This window comes from Cucumis sativus, chromosome 5 (assembly GCF_000004075.3).
Source record: "Cucumis sativus cultivar 9930 chromosome 5, Cucumber_9930_V3, whole genome shotgun sequence".
Classification (NCBI taxonomy): domain Eukaryota; kingdom Viridiplantae; phylum Streptophyta; class Magnoliopsida; order Cucurbitales; family Cucurbitaceae; genus Cucumis; species Cucumis sativus.
The window spans coordinates 24,589,830-24,615,108 of record NC_026659.2 but is presented as its reverse complement, the minus strand read 5'-3'; the positions used below and the strand labels follow the sequence as shown (position 1 = coordinate 24,615,108).

General features: G+C 32.6%; 3 protein-coding genes and 1 long non-coding RNA gene across 7 annotated transcripts; 3 read left to right on the top strand and 1 right to left on the bottom strand.

Moving 5' to 3' along the window:
• Window positions 1–359: 359 nt before the first annotated feature.
• On the top strand, window positions 360–5,503 carry LOC101221745 (peptide chain release factor 1). 2 transcript variants are annotated; one of them, XR_004216793.1, is made up of 12 exons: window positions 360–823; window positions 961–1,067; window positions 1,884–1,982; window positions 2,286–2,469; window positions 2,577–2,625; window positions 2,718–2,796; window positions 2,867–2,941; window positions 3,039–3,116; window positions 3,219–3,377; window positions 3,476–3,571; window positions 3,657–3,917; window positions 5,129–5,503. XR_004216793.1 is itself a non-coding variant. In XM_004135308.3 (11 exons), exons 1-11 carry the CDS (start codon window positions 670–672, stop codon window positions 3,855–3,857), a joined length of 1,281 nt encoding a protein of 426 aa, XP_004135356.1. In that variant the 5' UTR covers window positions 361–669; the 3' UTR covers window positions 3,858–4,171. The 2 variants fall into 2 exon arrangements, 1 of the variants encoding a protein (XP_004135356.1); XM_004135308.3 differs by lacking the exon at window positions 5,129–5,503 and having other exon boundaries at window positions 361–823; window positions 3,657–4,171.
• LOC105435555 lies at window positions 3,578–5,129 on the bottom strand. Its single transcript, XR_969600.2, has 2 exons — window positions 4,460–5,129; window positions 3,578–4,107 (listed from the first exon to the last, which is right to left on the bottom strand). It is a non-coding gene; the product is annotated as an uncharacterized LOC105435555 (long non-coding RNA).
• Window positions 5,504–7,654: 2,151 nt separating the features above from the next.
• LOC101222140 (acyl transferase 4) lies at window positions 7,655–9,394 on the top strand. The gene has a single exon (XM_004135309.3). It carries the CDS (start codon window positions 7,887–7,889, stop codon window positions 9,219–9,221), a length of 1,335 nt encoding a protein of 444 aa, XP_004135357.1. The 5' UTR covers window positions 7,655–7,886; the 3' UTR covers window positions 9,222–9,394.
• A 4,785-nt stretch (window positions 9,395–14,179) lies between these two features.
• On the top strand, window positions 14,180–23,955 carry LOC101202823 (ABC transporter B family member 4). Of its 3 annotated transcripts, none has more exons than XM_031886297.1 (13): window positions 14,180–14,406; window positions 15,499–15,556; window positions 16,281–16,652; window positions 17,217–17,271; window positions 17,610–17,785; window positions 17,973–18,194; window positions 18,594–18,832; window positions 18,911–19,436; window positions 19,991–20,264; window positions 20,764–21,638; window positions 22,044–22,310; window positions 22,408–22,737; window positions 23,079–23,187. In XM_031886297.1, exons 3-12 carry the CDS (start codon window positions 16,308–16,310, stop codon window positions 22,702–22,704), a joined length of 3,276 nt encoding a protein of 1,091 aa, XP_031742157.1. In that variant the 5' UTR covers window positions 14,180–14,406; window positions 15,499–15,556; window positions 16,281–16,307; the 3' UTR covers window positions 22,705–22,737; window positions 23,079–23,187. The 3 variants fall into 3 exon arrangements, with proteins under 3 accessions (XP_031742157.1, XP_031742156.1, XP_011655539.1); XM_031886296.1 differs by having other exon boundaries at window positions 14,187–14,406; window positions 22,408–22,671; window positions 23,079–23,955; XM_011657237.2 differs by lacking the exon at window positions 15,499–15,556 and having other exon boundaries at window positions 14,187–14,406; window positions 22,408–22,671; window positions 23,079–23,955.
• Window positions 23,956–25,279: the final 1,324 nt, after the last annotated feature.

The following is a 25,279-nucleotide window of genomic DNA, read 5'->3' as shown; positions in this document are numbered from 1 at the left end:
TCATTTTCTCGATTATGAAATAAAATTGTAAACATTGTATAGAACAATAAATGTCAAGATGATGATTTTCACAAATTAAATTTAGTGAGAGAATAACATACACCTAATACTCGTTTAACTTTTAGAAGATTATTAGGCTTACTGACAAAAAAAGTGAAGAATTACTTGAAACATTAATTATAATATTATACTTAAACACATCATTCTAACCTATAAACTTATACAATTCTTCCTTTTCTTGTTTTTCATTTTTTAAAATCAACACAATTGACATTTTGAGTCCAATTTTTGGATCATTCCTACAAATCTGAGTATGAATAACAATTTTAGAGTTAAGAATGAATAGTAGAAAATAGCAAATTATATTGAGAAGATACAAAGTTTCCTTCCACGCCATCGTAAGGTGTAGGTCATTTTTCATTTGGCGGGGGCGTCCGTAGAAGAACGCGAAGAGTTAATACACCATTTCCCGGCGTCCATATTTTAGCTTTCCTCCTATCTTCCCCGATTCCAGACAGCCGTACCGGAGCCGAAGAACCTCATCATTCTTCTCTTTCCTTTCTCTCTCTGCCTTTGCCTTCAGCCTTCTTCTCAACTTTTCTTTCTCAATTTTGTGATTAATTTATTATTACTACCAATCACTACAGACTCGATAGAGAAGATTGCATTATGAGAATCAATCGAGGAACTATACGGCTTGTTGAACAAGTCCGAACACTTGCCCTACACTGCCGCAATGATTCTTCAGGCATTACTAAAAATCCGTTACTTTCATTACCATCTGATCCTCTTTCTTCTCTATCTCTCCGTTTCTATTCTAAAGGTTCTTTATCTTCTTTCACTTTGAATTATGAAATTGTATTGTTATTGGCGGTTGCCTTTTGTTTGGAATGTTTGAGTGTATTATTCGATGCTTAGTCTGTTATAATCTAAGGATTTCTTCAAATTTGTTTAAAATAGGGGAAGTTCAATCGCAGCAGCTATCAATGGAGCTTATCAAGATAATGGAACAAAGGTTGACGGCTATTGAGCTCAGAAACACTTTTCTTCTAAATATAATCAATCGGGTACCGCTTATTCTCAAATTTTTATGCTTCAGCTTCGAAAATTTAGTTTTTAGTCATCGCTGCAAAAAAAAAAAAAAAAAAGGTTTAGTTAATATATTCAAAGCTATGCGACAAATTGAATGAGATAGAAGCCATATATCACACACATTTGGGAAAATACATAGATTCCTTACCAAATCTTTCCTTGGCTTAAATGTATCATTGCTCTCTAGAAACAACCTTTTTATCGTATTCCATTTGGATTGATCCATCTTCAAAGAAGGTAAAACTATTTCTTTGGGAGCTAGGTCATAATGTTTTCAATGTCTAAGACCCCTTGCAGCACCGTATGCCATATTTATCAATCTTGGTTCTATGCATGAATGAAGCTGAATCTTAAGGTCACAGCTTCCAGACTTTTGGGATGATATGATCTCTTTCTTTGGTTGGTCAGTGGCTTTACCACACCATACCAAAGGTTTCCTCTCATCCACTCTCCCAGGACATCCTTTCTATAAGGATAAAAAATAATTTGGATAAACATGGTTATAGCTTTCTTTTGGGCAATTTGGATTAAAGAAAATCATTGGCTATGCTCCAGGAAAAAAGAATCTTATAGCTGGATTTTTTATAACATAGTTTTCTTAGCTATCTCTTAGTACAAGTTGTCTCTCTTAATAAATCTTATAATTTTGTTTCTCATCACAAAAGAAAAACAATAAAGTAAATTAAACGAATAATTAAAATCTTCTCACCCTTCCTACTCTTATCTTTTACTCCTTTCTCTTTTAATTTTAGACCTTAATTTGCTATGTTCATGGTATTATTTGAAGATAGCCAGAAGCCCCACCAGCCGAGTACGCAAAGGCTAACAAGGAGCTTAAAAAACTCAGAGATACGATGAATCTAATAACTGAGTTGAGGTCTAAACAGAAGGTATGGAGTACCGTCAACAAATTGGATATTGTCTTTCTTTACATTACGAACTGCTTATGATGTTACCTCTGAAATGGTGAACAAATGACTGGGTTATTTCCTTTAGGTGCAAAGATAATCCATTTTCATGCTGTTCTGTCACAATTATACCAATACACCCTATTTGTTTGGATTCCAGACGCCTATTGGAATTCTTGAAAGTGGGCTGTCTTCGAGGCAGTCGTTACCCCAATGAACAGTGTGTGGTTGTAATATTTATAGAAGGAGATAAAAAAAATCTTTATGATTGTGTTCTTGCTGTAGGAAATTAATGGTTTGAGAACGCTGATGGAGGAATCCTCAGAGGATAGAGATATGTTTGATATGGCTACCGAGGAATTGGAACAAGCAGTTGAAGAAGAGAAAAGATTACAGCAGTTCTTGCTCAAGTCATTACTTCCCAGAGATGATGCTGATGAGAGGGATTCCATCCTGGAGGTGAGAGCAGGTAGGTCATGGTGGTGCATATTACCGAACGTAGCCATCATTGTTTCTGGTTCTTCTTTTCTTTGTTTCCTATGTCTGACAGCTATAGCTAATAGAAAGAGTTGCCAGGAACTGGTGGAGATGAAGCTTCTTTGTTTGCCATGGATATATTCAAAATGTGAGTGAGAGTTACATAGTATGTTCAGTATCACTTGTTCTAATTATCATTCCACTCGTTCCTGAAAGATTATTTCTTGTGGATCAAAATAGGTATGAGAGATACGCACAGAAGAAAGGCTGGAAGTTTGAGGTGGTAGACATAACAGAATCAGATCTAAAAGGATATAAGGTGATATCATTAGCAAATTTTAATTTCATTTGAAGTAAATATCTTGTATCTTTATCATCGTTTATCGCAGGAAGCCATTGCTGCGATATCAGGTGCTGGGGTGTATGGAAGACTTAAATTTGAGAGTGGAATTCACCGAGTACAGGTTTTGTTGACATGCATGTCATTAGCCTTTTAGCATTATTCAATATTTACCAACGGCTACAATGGGATCTTGATAAACCGTTGTCTTCCTTGAGCAGCGAGTTCCTGTGACAGAGAAAGCTGGACGAGTTCACACGAGTGCTATTTCTGTAGCCATTCTCCCTCAAGCAGACGAGGTCCAACCCAAGCCATTTTCTTCCTAGAAAATGAATATATCCAGAGTAAGAATTGATTATGGTTCTAGTTTTGGGTGGTGATATTGTTGAGGTAATGTGCAGGTAGATGTAGAGTTGAAGAACGAGGACCTAAGAATAGATACGTTCAGATCAGGCGGTTCAGGAGGTCAGCATGCAAATACCACAAATAGTGCTGTTAGAGTGATTCACGTTCCAACTGGGTTGACTGTGACCATACAAGACGAGCGATCCCAACATATGGTAGGATAGGAACAATGATGTTTCTATTGCTTATATGATTTTGTTGCGATAGTTCTGTTTGGTTTGAACTCGATTCTGTTTTGTTTGGTTTGGGACAGAACAAAGCAAAGGCGCTTAAATTAATATGTGCAAAGCTATACGAAATGGAACGACGTAGAATCCAGAGCAGTCGATCGAAACTTCGATCAGAACAGGTAAGATTTTAGTAGTCCAAAAAGTATTGAATGATTATAAACATAATCCTAGTGATTTTTATGTTAAAATGATGATGCAATACAGATTGGTAGTGGGGACAGATCGGAACGCATCCGCACATACAACTTTCCGCAGGGGCGGGTAACAGATCATCGAGTAGGCATTACCGACCACTCAATTGAGGAGGTAATGCAGGGGGAGAATCTGGATATATTCGTGGACGCTCTGTTATTGCAACAGGAAATGGATGCAATTGCATCCTTCACTTCTTCTTCTTCTTCGTAGTGGTAGTGAAGAGGAGAAGCATTGCATCAATAAGATCTCCCCACTTTGCATTTGATTCAGGTAAAACAAGAAAAAAATTTGTTTCTTATAGAAGTACAACACAAGTAGAACGTGGTGGGGGTTACACACAATACAATTTTGAAGGGATTAAATTTCATTTATTTTACAATGATTAGTAGTATGTCGTAGTAGTAGAATTGATAGAGCTGTAAACAGGAGTTTTGAATTCGTCGGAGAAGTCATCCTGATCCTGAAAAAGGCAAAACTTTGTTGGAAGTTAAAACAAAGGTTAAACTTATCATTTTAGTTCTTAATACTTTCAAGTATAGGGGACTAACAAAATGGTAATCTTACCTAAAATAGATAACAAAAGTTAAAAGGAAAAGAGAAGCAAAGAAATCTAGATACAAGGGGATGGAGATAGAAAAATAAGGGGCAGCCAGGGAAGAGGCAGTGCATGAGTAGAGGCACAACAGTAAGATATAAAGGTTTGTGTTGATTTGATTTTAAGTCTGTTGAGGACTCCATTCATGCTCTGTCTGTTCCCCGCTGCTCTTTCTCCCCCAACCCCCAAACCCCAAACCCCAAATTGATCTACTTACCATTGTTGTGTGCTGTGTGTTTGAAGGATTTCCATGGTCATTGGAGAATATCAGGCTTAAATAATAGGCACCTGCATAGCCTAGCCCTAGCTAAGACTTGTGTTTCAGTACATTCTACATTGTGCTAAGTACAACTCTCCCCTCTATACATGAATGTAGTACACAGTACAGTTATTTGGCTAACTCCAATTTCAACTCATGGTTGTACTGCATGTGCAAGAAGTACTTGTACTCTCTATATAATGGGGGATTTGGTGGAAGTACTCTCTCCCTTCTCCTTCCATGTTTTTCCGTTGCCTGGTCAACACGAAACATCGTTGTTGCATCTTCATGTTTGGGTAATGATTACCGAATTAAATTTTGGTGAACTTTTTAATATACACAAACACACACTTTTGCCACACATTGATAGTGTCTTATTTAGGATTCAGTACTCAAATTTTGAGCCTAAAACAAGACATGTCATACTTTTTCTTTTCTCGCTTGCATTATATCTGGGAGAAATTGCCAAAATGAAACTTCGTAAACGTAGATTGATCCTCTCACTTTCTTGCGTTAATGTTCTTGCTCTTTCACTCTGCTCTTCTCTTTTCTCTCTTCTCTCTCTCTCGTTTGAGTCTCAGACTCCAATACAAACACGTCGATATTGAAAACTTGAGTGAACAACAGAGATAGATTTGACTCATGAAGAAGAGACCCTCTGCAACGCAATCTCGTGAAGAGAAGCAATGACAACACTGAGGTGCTGAAATGGAAGAGATGTCGTGAGAGCAAGGAGGAATGTGATCAACGGGGGAGGCAAAGCTCAAGAAAGATAAAGAAGAGGAAAGGAAAAGAAAAAAAACAAAGATTTCATCAAGAGAAAAAGAAAAATAAGTAATTTAATGATTTTCATCGATGATGATGTAAGCCTGAGGACAAATTTCTTAACTTTCATGAGCCAATTTTTTCGTAATGTTTAGTTCTTTTGGGTTTTTATGTAATCGTCTCGAAGGGAAAAGAGTTAAATATTGAAATGCTAGAAATGGGAGAAATTGTTAGAAACGGTTAATAGTCTGGTAAAACTAGTACTCTTTAAAAGAATCGTTTAAACATTAGATTTTTTTAAAATATTAAAAAAATTTAACTTTTCAATTGTTTTGTTGAAATATTCCAACGTACAGATGGATATATTTGAAAAAAAATTATGACCTTGGTTCATTCGAGACAAAATTGTACTGAAAAAAACTTAAAAAGTTGATGAATTATCTTCTTACTAATTGACAATTTTGGACTTTTCAGTACAATTTTAATCTCGATCCATTCTAAATAAAATTGTATAAAAAACATTAAAAAATGATAATTTGACTCTTCAATACAACAATTTTATACGAGATGAACCGAAATCTATTTTATGCCCAGCCTAATTCTATTAAGATTTCTATTGTAATCTTGTATAAAAGAATTATTTAAGAGATGAAGAAAATTAGTTAAAATATAATATATAAGATTGGAAAAGATCATAGAAGAGAAGATAGCATTTTGAACGTTGTGTCCAACAATTTCCCAAGAAATGGATTTAAATCAGAAATCAAGGCTCCCATTGGATTACAATGCTTTGATAGGGAAAATATAGAATGCTTTTGATAGACAAAAACACTCCATTCACAGCTAAATAAATCTGGAAAGAAAAAAAATGTTTTTGGTCACCTTAGTTTTGATTTTGATTTTGATTTGATATTTATAATTAAAATTTACATTTATAATCTTAGATTTCAATAAATACCCACTTTAGTCTTCGCAAATACGTTCACTATTTCCATCCCACTAATTAAACGTAAAACTTCATTCTATAGTAACCTTAAAATAATACATATTAACAATAAAATTAAGTTAATGAAATCTAGTGATTAATATAAAACCGAAACTCAAAAATAAAACTCCAGAGGCCTAAATATGAAATATTTTGAAACTTAAAAATTAAAAAACAAAGAGTGGCATACACCTAAAGGCAAAAAAGAAGTTATGTTTGGATACATAATTTATTTAGTTAACCCCACATGAGTGTTAGATGCAATAAATGTATAGTACAAAAAAATATTCCACATTAGTAGACAATTTTGACTACCACAATCGTGAAATCTATGTACTTCGGATTTCCACTTTTCACCAAGAACTCCTTTCTATGCGATGTTCATTTTTGCGAGTAGTTTCCACTTATTACCAAACCAACAACTCTCATTTAAGAAAAAAAAACAATAACATAACTTTCCACTTACATAGTTTACCTGGATTATTGACCCTACAGATATCATTCTTCTCCACTGTTTCCTTTGTGTGTTCATTTCTTCTTGTTGGATCAGTTCAACCTCAATAGGGATAGCTCTCTCCATCAAAACAGTGACATGAAACCCATCTTCTCACAAATGGATGGAAGATATGGAGATTTGGATCCAGGTGGGATTCAGGGCCATTCAGCACTGCACAGAAAATATTTGTAGACAGAAGTTTAGTGGCGTGAATCTGTGGAAAATGGGCGTTTTTCTTGGGAAAAAGATTAGTATTACGATAGTGTAGAAAATTTTCATACTACCTTTGTTCATTATTTTTCACAAAAATAAAATTTAAGAATTAGGTTTAAATATTACGTCGATCTCTATACTTTTGATTTTGGTTCATTTTAGAACGTGCTTTAAAAATATTCATTTTGGTACCTATACTTTAAACTTTGGTCCATTTTGGTTCATGAATCTTAAGAAAATATAATCATTTTGATCCTTAAAAAATGAAAATGAAGAGACAAAAATTGTCACCGAGGACCAAAATAAAGCGAAGTTCAAAGTGTAAATGAACATTTTGAAACTATAGCAAGTATAGTATCTTAACCTAAGAATCTATGAAATAAATGGATAATAAATTAATATCATGTAAAATTCTGAAGAGAAGTAGTAGGTATTACCGTAGTATACAAAAATTTCCTGCCTTTTTATTGGCAATACCCATGTCTGATGTCATTTAATGAGTAATGGATAATGGATAGGATATAAAATGCTCCATTTTGGAAAGTGGATTCTGGTGGGAGCTTATCTGAGCAGTAAGTGCAAAGACATTGTTAGTTCAATCATCATGTTCTAAGTGCTTGCTACCTTTAAAACACAGATGTTCAAAAATGATCCAAAGCACTGTAAGAAATGTAATCGAATGAAGTTTGAAAATTAGTAGTGATATCCACCTAACACAAAGTTAAAGAAACATACATTGTGCTGTAAGCAATTAGGAAGTTTACTTTGGAGCACTTGAAAGCCAAGGATTAGACTTGCTTCAAGCTAAAGACCACATTTCTATTATTATATACACACACACACACATAAATATATAGAGTGCAAGAGCAAGAGCAAGAGCAAGAGCAAGAGAAAGAAGCAGGTACCATTTCAGTTTGTTGATCTTGATGGATTGTAGTAATTGCAAGATGAATGTAAAGAGATGCAAGCCCAGTTTGGTTAAGCCTTGTGGAGAAACTCCTTCAACCATTCTTCATTTATCCCCAATTGACAGCCTCCCTGTGTTGAGATGCAATGCTCGTACTCTCCATGTGTTTAGAGATTCCCCTTCTGCTGAAGTTTCCCCTGCCAACATTGTTAGAGAAGCATTATCAAAAGCTTTGGTTCCTTACTACCCTCTTGCTGGACGCTTTAAACCACAAACTTACCCTCTTCAACTTGACTGCTCTAACCAAGAAAATGGAGTTTTGTTCGTGGAAGCCTCTTCAGACTCAACCCTTGATTCCCTTATGTATTTGGATGATCTTAGTTCGATTCCCTTTCATCTTCTTCTTCCTGAGGAACATGAATCTGAATCAGAAGCAGAAGCAGAAGCGCTTGTGAAGATGCAGATCACGGAGTTTGCTTGTGGAGGGTTTGTGATTGGTTTGATTTTCTGCCATAGTATCTGTGATGGCCTTGGAGCTGCCCAATTCTTGAAGGCTGTGGGGGAATTCGCTAGAGGAATTGACCAAGCTCCCACCATTAAGCCTACATGGGATAGAGATTTCTTTCCTAATCCTCCTCAAAATGCCCTAATTAATCATCAAATTGCAATTCCTATCCCTCCCCCACCCCTGCCCGAATACAGCCTACAACACACCAACATCGATATTCCCATAGATCGAATAAACGCACTAAAAAAACAGTTTCAAGAATCAACAGGAATTACCTGCTCCACCTTTGAAATTGTGGCAGCGTGTTTTTGGAGGAGTAGAACACGGGCGGTTTACGAGGCTTCCGGTGACGACAATCAAGAAATAAAGCTAGTTTTCTTCGCGAACTGCCGGCAAATGGTGGAGCCGCCGCTGCCAAAAGGGTTTTACGGCAACTGCTTCTTTCCAGTGCGAATCAGCAGTTGGAGTAAGGGAATTGGGGAGATGCCCATTTACGAAGTGGTGAAGCTGATACAAGAAGCGAAGAGCAGTGTGGGAAGGGAATTTGGAGAGTACATAGCACAGAAGACGAGGGAATCGGAATTGGTATCGGACCCGTTTGCTCCGCCACTTGAGTACTCTACACTGTTCATATCGGAATGGGGAAGGCTTGGATTCAACGATGTGGACTATGGGTTTGGACCACCGGTGCATGTGGTTCCGATTCAAGGCTCGGCAGTAATACCCGTGGGAATCGTGGGCTCGCTTCCGTTGCCAAGAAAAGGCATTCGTCTGATGACATGGTGCGTTCAAGAGCCCCATCGCCTCTCCTTTCTTCACCAAATCTCTCAACTCCTTTTCCTTTGATCAACGTTTTTCCTTTCCACTTCTATTGTCCAAATAACCAATCGTCGGATGAGAAAGTTCAAATTTAGTTCACATTGTTTAATAAAGTTTGCTCATAATATAAGAATTAAACTTTTAACTTCCCATGACTAAATTTGTGATTAATAAAAACTATCTCAATAGTTTATTCGTCATCCTCTTGCTCAAATAAAAATATCCACACCCAAAATATGTATATATATATCTTCACACGTAATAAGTTTAATTATTTTTACCTTAAAATAAATTTTAGTATCTAAATTATAATTTTGTTATTATAATACTTATCGTTTCATTAATCGAGACCTAAATGCGTTGGAATGAAATGTGTGACACCTCAATACTATACCGTTTCAACTTTTAAATACATCATGATGTTGTCATATAAGAGTATAAGCAATTCAGTTTATGTTAGTTTTTTAAAGAAATTTAAACCAAAATCATCACTAATAATTAAAAAATCGAACTAAACCATGCATTGTACTAACCAAATTGATTAACCATCGGTTTCTCCAATTCGTTATTGGTTCACCGTCTACAAAATTTATGTTGTTGTTGAGTCTCCTCTACTTAGCTCAACTAGAGCAAAAGGATAACATAAACTCATATAGCAATCAACTTAGTTTATTGATTGACGTAAACAACCAATTATTTAGATATGAGTCAAATGTATTGGTTTTAGGTAAACTCAAGTGATTGATTTTATTTATTTAATAATAATATTACACACGTTAATGTCAAGCCAATGAATATCATTGTCGAAAAATATTTTGCTAAACATTCACAAATTTTATATAGATTAATAATTGAGAAACTGATGTTGGAATTCCATTAATTTTTAATAGAATGATGACGTGATTTCTATATTTTCATGATTAAGCTTTAGAATATTAATCATATAAATTAAATTGATAAATAACCAACAAATTTTGCTAAATTATTTTATTAATCTTTTATGCCAAGAAATAAATATAATCAACACATTTAAATCAAATATACCCAAATGAAAATGTTGAAGCAAATCACAAGAACAACGTTCAATAGAATAAAAATAAAATAAAACTCACGTATTGATGTTGACTGAAATTTTGTTTTTCTTGTGTTTTGTGATTCATAGTGAAAATATTTATTTACAAATTCGTAGAGTTATATATATATAAATATATTTTATAAAACAAATATTTATTTACAAATTCGTACAGTTATATATATATAAATATATTTTGTAATTGTTTTATTTTTCTAGTAAATTATGAAAGGAAAAGAAAAAAAAAGCATCTCAATAAATAAAAGAAAATTTGTATGTCATTAATTAAAATTTATAGCTCTAATTTATCAAGGTTCATTGTTTGACAATTTAATCATTCAAATATAAAAATCACTTCATCATTCGTTTACAACGACAAGAATCTCGAAATATTTGATATGAAAATAGAACTCGATACAAAGGATTTAGATTTATAGGTAATAAAAAATGAAAAAGGGTAAAATGATTATATTATATAGTAATTTAGAAAAAAATAAAAGATTAAGAAAGAAAACAAGAGTTTTATAAAGTAGATTAGAAAAAGAAAGAAAATATATTATAGAGATTCTTACTCAAACTCAAAGATCATTTCCCCATCAAGCTGCCTTCCTAAGCTTCATTGCAACCATATCATTAAACACTAAACAGCCAGTTTAGCCACGTGATCTAGATTTAAATTACACCTCATTGCATATGCAAAGCTTACACACATCAGATCTCAATATTACCAAAATATTCACATTCTCATTTATTAAAAAAACTATAAACAATCAATTAAATTATTAAAATGAATAAGACATATTTTTATATATATATAATTTAGTATTTGCATACTACTCAAAATAATTTATAAAAGAAAAAAACAGAAATAAAATTTTAAAATATATTTTTATAATTAAAACGGTAGAAATTTGAACTTATGACGTTTTATCGTATTAGTGACTTAACTTAATTAATACATGCCATCATTTATTTAGTCGTATTAACTAACTTCGTCATATTATCACAAACAATTTAATTTTTTTAAATGATGTATTTAAAATTATTTGAATGATAAACACTAAATAAACTTCTATCAATATCATAACATTTTTAAAAATTACTAAGAGTTTATTAATGCTTATCAATCATAAATTTGAATCTCTTTTACATATTTGAAAATGACGTTAATTTAGTATTATAAGAGCATATATCGTTAAAAATATTATATCTATAGAGATTAAAGCGTTTCACAGACAAAACGTATTAATTTATTCAAGTTAGCATTACCCTTTTCCATTTCAATAAATACTTAAAACTTAATTCAAAATTACTAATTGTATTATAATAAAACACTATACTATATTAAAAACAGTACATTAATTAATTCCTATATATACTAAAGTTTTTATTTATTAAAAGAAGAATACTTATAATGGCAGCTGGCTCTAACGTAACCATATATATATATAATTAATTAAGGTCATAATGTATGCAATATATTAAAAAAGAATTAGAGCATTAGTCTTGCTAGCAAGCAAAGACTTTTCCTTATGTTCATTGTCCATGAATGATAGTGACCACCTTCTAGAGATTGAATGACGTAAAAGAAAACCTTTTCACGTTTATATTTAAAGTTTAGCTACTTCGTTGACTCGACTACAATTTATATCATGTAATAATTTTTTTTCTTTAGTATATAATAAAAGGTGGTGGATTTAACCGTAAACTTCTTGACGTCGATACAAGGTTAAAAGTGTAGTCTATAAAGTTTTAGATTCGTGTTTATATATGTTCATTAAATAGGTTAAATTAAATGTTAGATTAAGTGAAAAAGTTTGGAAGCTAAGTTGTATTTTTAAACAAAACTAAAAGTTCTTATTCTACATTTTAATTTATTCCATTTATATACTTTTATTGATATTATTGCATATTTAATTCGAAAATCAAATAAGACAAATATTGCAAAAGGAAAAGGATGGATCATAAAATTAGTCATAGTTGATATTTCATAATGGACAACTGTTACATAAGAAATTAATACTTCAAAATTCATTTATGAACTTTGACTCACATTTTATTTAGTTATAGAATTTTTTTTATAAAATTATTTGCCAAATATAACGATATTACATAATTATTTTTGTTATATTATCGTGTTGAATTAATTATTTTCTTATATTTCGTGTGAATATTTAAAAATGATTTTTTTTTTAATTTTTAATTTTAAGATATGCAATTAATTAGAAGAAAAGGAAAAAAAGTTGTCTTGTTTTACGTAATTTTACTATGCTTCATTAATTAACAAAAAAACAAATGTAATAAAGAATAACCAACTTGAAGTCACTTTAATTTGTATCAATTACATCATCAACTATATAATATATACATATACATTTTTCTCTTTTCAAGATGGAAAAATTATTGACCATATTTATAAATGTAAGGTTGAGTTTGGTGGAGTCATTGTGTACAAATTCTAAGTACTCATTTCTTTATTCACTTAATTTGTACATTAAAGGAAGAAAAGAAAAGAGTTAAAGTTGTTGGGTAAACAAGGAAAATATGAAAAAAAAAAAAAAAAGAAGAATGAAATTTGTATGAATTCATCTCATTTACGAAGGATGTGTGCAAACATTATGTAATCACGTGTGGTTTGATTATATATAGATGTTAAGTTTAGTTTCTATTTGGTATCTCGAACTCAATAGTATATATTTAGGTCTTAAGTATTGGTTGATAGTTTGTTTCTTTGGGGAAGTTCGACAATTTCTTTGTAAAAGTGTTATCAAATTTATTCTTATATATATAAAAGTTTAAATTTATATTTGTACCAATTTTGTGTTAAAATAAGATTAGTTGATAATGAAATTGATGTGTAATAATAAAGTTCAAAAAAAAATATATTGGTTTGATCAATGTTTTAAATGAAAAACCAATAAAAAGCAAACAAAAACCAATTTTATAAATACACCTTTAAAAGTACACTCCAAAATTAATTAAATAATCTTTTGTACATTTTTTATTTAGAAAAAAAAAGATATAAATTATTAGAAAAGTTTTATGTTTGTTATTTAGAAAAATGCCAATGAAACAAAAACAAAACAAAAATGTCCAATTTCATTTTATAAAAAACACCCAAATTAAATTTAGTTTGAAAGTAGTAAAAATGACTTATTCAAAAAATCAAAAGTGAAAATAATTCTATAAAGCATATTAATTCAATTACTATATATTATAAATATTTTGTTAAATTTACCATTTTCGATAATTTATCGAATAAAAAACGAAATAAATCCAAATGAACAAAAAAAAAAATCAACAATGGATTGATTTAATTTTTCATTCAACATCAATGTGATTATTCTTAATTAACTAAAGACATGGGAAAAATGAAAGCGATTCTTAATTTAGATATTTAGAAGGAAAAGAAGAAGAAGAAGAAAACAAAAACGAAAAGGAAGCGGGAAGGCACGTGTGGGTTGGAGGTGGGTGTGATGTGTGATAGACACGTGGTTGAGTCTTGCTTTGTAAAAACAAAAACAAACGAACACAATAATAAAGAGGAAAAAACTTTGAACAACTTTTGCCTCTCAACTTTAAACCTTTTTTTTATTTTTATTTTTTTGCCCTAAACCAACAATTTGACTTTATTTTTTTAATAAAAAGAATAAACAAAATTTAGAAATGTAAAAAGACAAATAAGTCCTCCTGGGGGGCCGGACTTAATTTGGTTAATATCTAAACAAAAGATGATTAAAAGATTAGTCAACTGTTACATTTAAATGAAATAATTAGTTGATTAATATATATACGAGCAAGCGACTATGATTAATTGGTTTATTAAATTTGTTGAGTGTGAAATAATTAATGAAAACCAAGATGTGTATATATACATACATACATACACACATAAGCCAGATGAAGTGTGTAATATATATATATATATATAGGATCAGACCAAGTCCTTATTCAATTTTTTTGACATCTTATTTTAAAATTTGTTTATGTTACATTATATTGTAGGTAAAGGAGAGACTTTGGAGGGCTAATTATTAGTTTATAAAAAGGGATCGGAATAGGGAAAAGGAGAGGTTTTGGGGTGAAGTTGGAAAGGATATCTATGGAGCTTAAACGCAATTATGGATTGCTCATGTTTTGGTAAGTTTTTGCTTCTTCTTTTCTCCTCTCTTTTTCTACAATCACTTCAATGTTTCTTTAATCAAATTCTTCTCCTTCTCCTTCTTCTTCTTCTTGTTGTAGTTTTCTTTTTTTAAAAAATGGGATTAGACAAAAATAGAAATCAAACTTAATTATATGGTAATCAAATGATGTAAAGGGTTCTGTTTTAATTTCTTTTTTGAGCAAGAACTTATGGGACTTGGAAAGGGTGCAGAGAGGAAATAAGATGTGAATTGAAGAGGAAGATGATGATGATGAGTATGATAAAATAACATAAAATAAAAGAGATGCTTAAAAAGAGAATATTTTCTCCAATCTTTATATATATATATATATATAGATTTATTTTAAATTTCAGTAATTTAAAATTTAAAATTTGTTGTTATTTTCACTTTTTTTTTTTTTTAATATTTTAAATAGATGATTCTCTTTGAATCCTTCAAAATTATGCTATTTTATTTCATTGTTTGATCCAATAAAAAAGAGCAATAAAAAGGTTCACATATCTCATATATTCTCCACAAAAATAATCTTTAATAAAATTTTAGAAAAATATTTAATAATTTATATCTCTACCCTACGCAAAAATAAAATTTAATAATTTTTATTTTGAAAAAAAAGTAAGGATGATTTATAAAAGTCAGATAGAAAGGAACAAAATGGAGAATTGAAAAACGTAAACAAGGCTTGACGCTTGGCGTCATATGGTTGGCTAAGCGCTGGGTAAAGCTCACACTCGAGCTCTTTTTTTCCTTCGCGACATTGGCAACATGAAGAGCGTTGTTTTGATTTTTGAACAGGGAAACTTTTCTTTTAGTTATAAGAAAATGATATTTGATGGAGAGGTAAGCATCGTTACATCAAAGTTATTGGTTTTTTTTGATAACATGTTTCGAATAGACTATAACCCATTTAATGAATGTTCAAATCGACTCTAACCATAGAGGAGGATGTGTTCAAACTGTCAAACTGTCACGGTGCATTGAGTTATTATTGGCATACAAACAATCGTTTTTAAAGATTTCACGCCTATTGCTCGTATGCTCTTATATGGTTATTATGACTTTTCAGGTTAGATAGAAGCAGAAAAAGCATAAGCTTATGATTCAAAGCATAACGTATCAATTTTGTGAGTATTCTATTTTAGTAAATACGTATAGAATGTTATATAAAAATTACATTAACATTTTTCAAAATTGTTCAAATCAGCTAGTTTACAATGTTTGAGATATTTTATTTATAAAACTATTTCAAACTTTCTAAAAGAAAATAAAGAGTGAGAAATATTTCGTGTTTAGAAGTAAATTAGTGAAGAGAATATGATTTTTAGGATGATTGAAAAAATATGATATTCTTGAATCGTAGATTAATATATGTTCGTAATAATTGTTTATTAAATTGTATATGAGAGAGTCTTTTGAACCTACTTCTACACATATATGACATATGCTCTTGGGTAGCTCTACGTGAATGTTTGTGAACTAGACATCTTGAGATAACTTGACATTTAGCAAGATCAAATGTGTCATGTTGATGCATTTTATGACCGGGGATCGCTCTCTATCACCAAATATAACAGAAGAATAACGATATCGGTACAAATTTGATGATCGATTTGATATTGTCTATATGTATGATTTAAAAGTTCAGATTATCGAAACTATTCACTTCATTACATTGCAACAAAACTTATGTTTAAAAGTCAACATTTGATCATTTCTGCTACTGCTTCGCCTTTGCCTTGCAAATGAATGAATGAATATGCTTTTCATAGTTATTGATCAACTATAAATATGTATTGACAAAGTGAGTTTGACTCAACAATCATGGTCATCTGGTGTTGCATTTTGTAGGTGTAAATTAAAGTAATCCAAGACTAGATGGAGACATCAAATGACAAGGTAGAAAATGGCCTAATTTGGAAGAGGAATACGTCTGAGAACTCATCGCCGACGGGATCAAGCAGCCCGAGCATGAATGGGAAGCAAAAGGGAGAGGAGAATAAAAAGAAGAAAGAAGAGGAAGAGGAAAAAGCAAAATCTGTCCCTTTTCTTAAGCTGTTTTCCTTTGCAGATTCATATGATTACTTACTTATGTTTGTTGGAAGCATTGGAGGCATAGGAAATGGAGTGGGAATGCCTTTAATGACAGTGCTCTTTGGACAATTGATCAATTCCTTTGGAAGCAATCAGGGTACCCACGATGTTGTTTCTGCAGTTTCCAAGGTTAAACAAATTTATAATCTTCAACTTTTTCTATTACGTTTTAAAGAAAATATATCAATTTATACCTCTAAACTTTAGGGTTTGTATCAATTTAAGCATTGAACTTTTGTGAGTGTGTCAGTTTACCTCTTCCATTATGTTCTCTTTCGGAAAATCTCATGGAAATTTTTTAATTGTATATTAAACTTCTAAACTTTCATAAATCGATCAATTTAGACTTTTTAATCAAAACTTCCTTGGAGAATTGTCCATGCATTTGACTCTAGTCGTGCATTTTTGTTAAACTGAGATTTGAAGAAGTCTGCACATGATTGAGTTGAATCAATGCATGGATGATTTCAATGTCTAAATTGATTGACTTATGAACATTTAAGAGTTTAATATTGACTCAAATCATAAGTTTCATATGAATAGGTCAAAAGAAATTCAGAATTCTAATTGATACAATCTCTAAAGTTTAGGAGTATAAATCGATCTTTTCACTTTCCCTTCATTTTATAAGAGTCGTATCTTGGTTGTTTTCTCATGTTGAGGCATTAAGCATATATATACATATACATGTAGGTGTGCCTAAAATTTGTGTACTTGGCCATTGGAACTGCAGTTGCAGCATTTCTTCGTAAGTAGATACCAAAATCAATCAAAGTCTTATATATATATATATACGTATTAGTGCTTGTTTGGGAGTAATTTCAAAATTGTTTAAATCACTTTTGTCAATTTCAAAATTACGCTTTGAAAAACACAACGTTAATCAATCAAAACTAACCTAATTCTTATTTTATACTTTTAAATGCAACTTTCATATTGTCAAAGTTGGTTTTGGATGATTAAAATCACGTTTAAAAGTGATTTTGAAAATGACAAAAGTGATGTTAACTATTTTATAATCTCTTCCAAACATGTGTTAATCATAAAACTAAACGGGACGTGTCTAATCAGATAACTTATGTGCAGAGGTGTCATGCTGGATAGTGACAGGGGAAAGACAAGCTGCAAGGATTAGAGGATTGTATTTGAAAACTATATTGAGACAAGATGTTGCTTTCTTTGACAAAGAAACAAATACTGGAGAAGTTGTAGGTAGAATGTCTGGTGACACTGTCCTAATTCAAGATGCTATGGGTGAAAAGGTATAATCATAACTCACAATTCCAGGTTTTTCAAATTTCTATCCCGATGATGGTCACTACGGTGTCCGTATAGACCCACATGCTGACGCTTGTTGAAGCATTGGGCGGAAACTTAGTTCCCTGTAGTGTGGGATTCTTCAACACAAGGAAAGAAGAAACTAACATTGTTGATCTTCTTCTTATATAGGTTGGGAAAACTGTCCAACTAATTACAACTTTTATTGGAGGCTTCACAATTGCTTTTGTAAGAGGTTGGCTGTTGGCATTGGTAATGTTATCTGCCATCCCACTTCTTGTGATAGCTGGAGCAACCATTGCTCGATACATGTATCAAATGGCTGCTCGAGGGCAAAGTGCTTATGCGAATGCTGCTAATGTTGTCGAGCAAACTATTGGCTCGATAAGAACGGTATATATTGCAATTTATCTCTCTATTACTTAGAAAGATGAATGTAGGTGATCATTTTAGCTTGAAACTCAAGTGTTGGAATGTCTTGAATATGTTATCTAGTGTTCTAAACACCGATGTTAAAGAGACAAGATCTAAGGGAGACACAATCTAATATGACGTAGCTGATACACACTGTGAATGGGTGTTTTGGACAAGGAGTGAAGTTGTGAGAGTTGTGAACTCTTGGTAGGATTTGCAAACTCCTTTGGCCAAACAAGGTATAGGGTTCACAACTCCTCACTTTCCAATTTCTTGGTCCAAACACCCCCTCAGTGAACTACGTAAATCTTCATGTCGATTCTCTAATGTTTATGTTTGATTTTTAATTTCATACTACTAAAATAGTTGTATTTTTAGGTAGCATCATTTACGGGTGAGAAACAAGCTATAAGAAGTTACAAGAAGTTCCTAGTACATGCTTATAATTCTGGTGTAAAGGAAGGCTTGGGAGGTGGAATAGGAATTGGTATGGTAATGATGATTGTATTTTGTTCATACTCTTTAGCTGTTTGGTTTGGTGGAAAGATGATACTAGAGAAAGGCTATAATGGGGGCCAAGTAATAAATGTCATTGTAGCTGTTTTGGCTGGCTCAATGTAAGTGCACAACAATCTTTTGTATATCTACAAATCCATCCCATTTTGTTCAACATTCATATGCAAAATTTCTTTCAGGTCCTTGGGTCAAATATCGCCATGTATGAGTGCATTCGCTGCAGGTCGAGCTGCTGCCTATAAGATGTTCGAGACAATCGAAAGGAAGCCAAATATTGATGTTTATGATCCAAAGGGCAAAACATTGGAGGATATTCAAGGGGACATAGACTTAAAAGATGTGTATTTTAGTTATCCAACCAGGCCAGATGAAGCCATATTCAATGGCTTCTCTCTGCACATTCCTAGAGGCACTACTACAGCATTAGTTGGGGAGAGTGGGAGTGGCAAGTCAACAGTAATCAGTTTGATAGAGAGATTTTATGATCCACAATCCGGTGAGGTACTCATCGATGGCGTTAACTTGAAAGAGTTTCAGCTTCGATGGATTAGAACAAAAATCGGTCTTGTAAGCCAAGAACCAATACTTTTCACTGCCTCTATTAAAGATAATATTGCATATGGAAAAGATGATGCAACTGAGGAGGAAATTAAAGGTGCTTGTGAACTAGCAAATGCTGCTAAATTTATTGACAAACTGCCTCAGGTAATTCTATAATTGACCATCAGAAATAGATATCAAAATGTTTTCATTTTCACAATGGACTCTTTTAAAAAGTTCATCGAAATAGTTCTTATTTGTTCGTCGAGAACGACTACCAAAATTTGAATGGAAAATTAAATTTTTTATCTCATATTCAAACTACCATGGTGAAATCTCATGGATGAACACCAAGATTTTACATATTTTTTTTTAAATATTCTGTAATCTCTCAAAAAATTCTGTTATTTTTACCACACACCTTATATCGAATCTCCTTATGCCCAATTTCAGTTTCCTGTATTTCCAAATGGCTGAGATTCCACCGTGAAGCCCAAAAGAATCTATAATTTAGATATAAGATGAAGTCAATACTTTTTATTCAAATGTCAATGTCAGTTGGGAGGGATGGAGAAAAACTATTTCAATGAATTTGCTAAAAGGGTGCCAGTGACAAAAGATGAAAGCTTTTTTAGTTTACTTATGACAATTTTTTGTATATATTTGAATGCATTTAAAACATGAACATATTACTTAAAGTTTAATTTGATGAGTTGTAGGGATTGGATACTATGGTGGGAGAGCATGGAACACAACTATCTGGAGGGCAGAAGCAAAGGATAGCAATAGCAAGAGCAATTTTGAAGAATCCTAGAATTTTACTACTTGATGAAGCCACAAGTGCACTTGATGCAGAATCTGAGAGAGTTGTGCAAGAGGCTTTAGATAGGATTATGGTGAATAGAACTACTGTGATTGTTGCCCATCGTTTGAGCACAGTTAGGAATGCTGATATTATTGCTGTTATTCACAGAGGAAGAATGGTTGAGAAAGGTATTGTTTACATCTTCTTCATTTCATTCATTTTCACTATTCGTAGTATAAAACTTTTTGGGAATTTAGTAACAGGAGCTCAAATGAAAAAAGGTATAGGTTCTAAAAATGTTAGGTATTATGGCCTTTTGCTTGCATCATCAATCCTCCTGAGATTAACGTATGGTGGTTTAGTGTTTGACGCTCAATACTCGCTTTAGCTACTCTATACTTGCTCTAGCTACTCAATACTCACTCTAGCCAGATTGAGTATAGAGCAGGAAGAGTGAAAATAGAGTAGTTAAGGACACCATGTGCGCATCTCAGGATTGTTACGATAATTTGACCATGTTTATGAAAGCCTAGAAAAGCATAATAAATTTGGATCCTTGAAAAGAGGTCATGCATATGAAAAGCACAATAAATTTGTTAAACCACGATTGACCCAAGTGCATTAGTCGGATGGATGAAAGGTGTATTCATTGTTGAATTATCTAACAAAATCTTTCATCTTGAGCAGGTTCCCACTCAGAACTCATCACGAATCCAAACGGTGCATACTCACAACTAATACGCCTCCAAGAAGCAAACCAAGACACAAAACGAGCTTCAGACGACGTAAATCGACCAGAGTTTTCTTTGGAATCAATGAGACAATCAAGTCAGAAGGTACCTTATCCAAGATCCATAAGTAGAGGATCATCCGTTGGTCGCAGCAGCCGTCGGTCTTTATCTATGTTCGGTTTAACAACAGGACTCGACTTGCCAGATGCCGGTGACATTGATGACACAATTGAAGATCAATCCATAAAAGCTCCTCCCGTTTCTCTCCGCCGTCTCGCTGGACTTAATAAGCCAGAGATTCCAGTGCTTCTAATAGGAACAATTGGAGCAGTAGTGTGTGGAGTGATACTTCCCATTTTTGGGCTACTAATTTCAACTGTTATAAAGACATTCTACCTTCCTCCAAACCAACTCAAAAAAGATACCAAGTTTTGGGCTATCATTTATATAGTTCTTGGTGTGGCTTCATTGGTGGCTCATCCATGGCGAGCTTACTTCTTTTCGGTAGGAGGATGTAAGTTAATCGAGCGCATCAGAGCCCTGTGCTTCGAGAAGGTGGTTCATATGGAAGTGAGTTGGTTTGATGAGGCTGAACATTCTAGTGGAGCCATCGGTGCAAGATTATCATCCGATGCAGCTTCTGTAAGAGCCTTGGTTGGGGATTCACTCTCTCAAAATGTAGGCAATGTTGCTTCTGCTGTTGCGGGTTTAGTGATTGCTTTTGTTGCAAGCTGGGAATTGGCTCTCATTGTTCTTGCTCTCATTCCTCTTATTGGGATTAATTCTCTTATTCAAATTCGATTCATGAGAGGATTTAGCGGCGATGCTAAGGTGAGTCTTGAATCCCTTATTTTGTGTAATTTTACCTGTTTGATAACATTCTTCTTGCATTTCTGTATTTATGTTGAGGCAGTAGAAAATTTAGATTCCATTCTTAAGTCTATCCGTGATAGACTTTATAGTTCACAAGAGTCTATCAATGATAAAGTTTATCACCAATAAATTTGGCTATATTTGAAATTCTTTAGAAATGTTGCTATTTGCTTAATTATTAGTCTTAAAAGTGATTCTCACTCCAATTTTCCTTCTTTTTCTCCCTCTCATTTCTTGTTTATGGAAAAATGGGGCCAAAATGCTTTGTTAGTTATGAGCAGTGTGCATATCTCAACCCATGCAGAAGGTCTTAGGTTCAACTTATACATGAAACAACATGAATATCTTTTGTCTGCAATGCAGAGTATGTATGAAGAAGCAAGTCAAGTAGCAAATGATGCAGTGGGAGGCATAAGAACCGTTGCTTCTTTTTGTGCAGAAGATAAAGTGATGAACATGTACAAAACCAAATGTGAAGCTCCATTGAAATCAGGAATAAGACAAGGCCTCATTAGTGGAATTGGATTTGGAGTCTCTTTCTTCTTATTGTTCAACGTATACGCTCTTACATTCTACATCGGAGCTCGTTTGGTAGACAGTGGTCGAACGACTTTTTCCGACGTGTTTCGAGTAAATTAATCCATCCCCCTTTTGCTTTATTTCTGGTTTTTTTTGTTTATTTGTCATTTCTTCTTTTTAACATATGAGGAATTTGTGGACAATGTAGGTGTTCTTTGCTTTGACAATGGCTGCTACTGGAATTTCTCATTCTAGTTCTATGACTCAAGACACTACCAAAGCTAAACTTGCTGCTGCTTCGGTGTTTGCAATAATAGATAGGGAATCAAAGATAGATCCAAGCAATGACTCTGGATTGGTATTGAGTAATTTAAGAGGAGAAATTGAGCTTAAACATATCAGCTTTAAGTATCCTTCAAGGCCAAATATACAAATATTTAGAGATCTCAGCTTGCACATTCATCCTGGCAAGGTATTCAAAATCATCTGTGAAAGAAGAAGTTGATTGTGGGAAAATGGTTTGAAATAACTCTAAAAGGTTTTTATCTTACACAACTAAACCTTTTTTTAGAACTCATTGAAATAGTTTTCCTTGAATCTTCTTGTGATGTTCCGATAAAAACTTAACTCAAAATCTAGGCATGATTGTGATATGGTTTCTTACTTAGAAAAGAAGTAAATTTTGGGAAATATTACATACCATCTCGATCTAATAGAATCAAATTTGGAAAAACTATTTCAATGAGTTATTCGGAAGAGTGCTAGTTCTGAACGATGAAATCTTTTTAAGGTTAATTTTATTGACTATTTCCCTTGATTATGATTGTGATGTGATATCTATGTTTCATGGTTATGATTATGGTGTGATATTTGTTTCAGACAATAGCTCTTGTTGGAGAAAGTGGAAGTGGGAAATCCACGGTGATCGCTCTATTGCAGAGGTTTTACGATCCTGATTCGGGCACCATAACGATCGACGGAGTAGAAATCCAAAAGCTACAACTGAAATGGCTAAGACAACAAATGGGTCTAGTGAGCCAAGAGCCAGTCCTTTTCAACGAAACTATACGAGCCAACATAGCGTATGGAAAAGGAGGGGATGGGGAGGCGAGCGAAGGGGAAATAATAGCAGCGGCGGAGTCAGCAAATGCGCACCGCTTCATAAGTGGATTGCAACATGGATACGACACGGTTGTTGGAGAGAGAGGAGTGCAATTATCTGGAGGCCAAAAACAACGAGTTGCGATCGCCCGAGCGATCATAAAGAACCCGAGAATATTGTTGCTAGACGAAGCCACAAGCGCGTTGGACGCAGAGTCAGAGCGAGTCGTGCAAGATGCACTAGATAAAGTGATGGTGAATAGAACCACGGTGGTGGTAGCTCATCGTCTCTCAACAATCATGAATGCCGACTTGATCGCCGTCGTTAAGAATGGAATCATCGTTGAGAAAGGTAAGCATCAAAAACTTCTTACAATCAAAGATGGGTTTTATGCTTCTTTAATTCAACTCCACACTTCTGCTGCTGCTTCTTCTTCCTAATTCCAACCACCCTTAGAACTAAAATTGTACCTTCTCATAAATTCTCTCTTCTTACTTTTTCTTTTTCTTCAAATATTACAAACAAAATTGTATGTTTAAGTTTTACTTTTCAAGTTGTTGAAACCTAAGTAAATGTAGTGTATGATGCAATATAAACAATGATTTAAGTATATACAAACTAAGGTACTTAGCAAGCAGCTAGGGATTTTGAGACCTAATGTTATAACATAAGGCATAGGGAAGGTGTGAGACAATATAATTGATGTCATGCAAACGTACGTGTAAAATTAGTCTGAGTATTGTCTTTAAGAAACTATTTAGAGGGCCGTCTTTACCAAAAACTAAAAAACCTAAATGGTCATCAAATGAAGTTTGTTTTGCTTTGTTTTCTTTTTCTCGAGTAGTACGAAAATATGACTTTTAATGTGCTTAATTAATTAACATCTAAATTAACATAATCGTTCCATTCTCAGTGAAAATAAGATGAAAAAGAATACATATGTTTTTTTTTCTCAAAGAATACATATGTTGTTTTTTCTCCTATAAAACTTCAAAAAAAATACATTGTTAAACATATACACGAATAGAAGTACATCAATATCTATAATTGAAAGATAATTATACTATATTTTATTTTTTTATTTTTAACATTTTCAAATAACATCAATTCAATTTGTTTTTTTATATTGTATTGTAATTTATTTTATCTTTTAAGGAAATATCTATGTGGGCAAAATAACATGTTGACTTTGATTACTTACTTAATTTTATTATTTTTTTAAAAAGAAATAAATGGCAACAAAATATATGATTTTATCAAAGAAGAGACATTTTTAAAAGTAATAAAATAAATTAAAATATTTACAAACTATCCAAGTTTTAGACTCTATCAATGATAGTCAGTAATATCATTCTATTATTGACTTATCAATGCCACTGATATAAATATAAAGATATCACTGGCTATGAAATTTTGTTATAGTTTGTAAATATTTTTGACAATTTCTCTTTAAAAAATTTTAATATTGTTTTATTTAATTAATTAATATAAACTTGAACGATGCTAATTGAAAATGTGAAAGTTGAATGAAATAATAAAATTGAAAGAAATTCGATGAAATTTTAGTTACTAATATATGTTGTACACAAATTTAAGTTTTTTAAATTAACAAAAGAAACTATTTAAAAAAGAAAATAAAAATAAATAATTCGACAACCAGACAACTCGATCCAATCAATTTAAGTCATTTCAGGTTATCAACTCGATCTATTCGAAAATTCAATTGATTTGACAAATCTAACCCAACCCATACACATCCCTAGAGTGTTATTGAAAGGCAATAATAAACAAGTATCTATTAATAAATATTGATAGAATATCGTCGTTAGTGAAAGATACCAACAGACCACCCTTATGTAGCACTAATAAAAACAAGTATCTATTAATATATACTACGTCATTTCACTATAGTTAAAAATATTTCTAACAATAACCTGTTATTAAGGGTAATAAGTTTATTTGATCAAAAGAAAAACGA

What these genes read in the sequence shown, in the direction of transcription:
- LOC101221745 (XM_004135308.3), top strand. Translation starts at nt 670, where the DNA reads ATGAGAATCAATCGAGGAACTATACGGCTTGTTGAACAAGTCCGAACA. An exon ending in GTGGAATTCACCGAGTACAG is followed by an intron (nt 2,942 to 3,038) that starts GTTTTGTTGACA and finishes TTCCTTGAGCAG; the next exon opens with CGAGTTCCTGTGACAGAGAA. An exon ending in TTCTCCCTCAAGCAGACGAG is followed by an intron (nt 3,117 to 3,218) that starts GTCCAACCCAAG and finishes GGTAATGTGCAG; the next exon opens with GTAGATGTAGAGTTGAAGAA.
- LOC101222140 (XM_004135309.3), top strand. Translation starts at nt 7,887, where the DNA reads ATGGATTGTAGTAATTGCAAGATGAATGTAAAGAGATGCAAGCCCAGT.
- LOC101202823 (XM_011657237.2), top strand. Translation starts at nt 16,308, where the DNA reads ATGGAGACATCAAATGACAAGGTAGAAAATGGCCTAATTTGGAAGAGG. An exon ending in AAGATGCTATGGGTGAAAAG is followed by an intron (nt 17,786 to 17,972) that starts GTATAATCATAA and finishes CTTCTTATATAG; the next exon opens with GTTGGGAAAACTGTCCAACT. An exon ending in TTATTGACAAACTGCCTCAG is followed by an intron (nt 19,437 to 19,990) that starts GTAATTCTATAA and finishes GATGAGTTGTAG; the next exon opens with GGATTGGATACTATGGTGGG.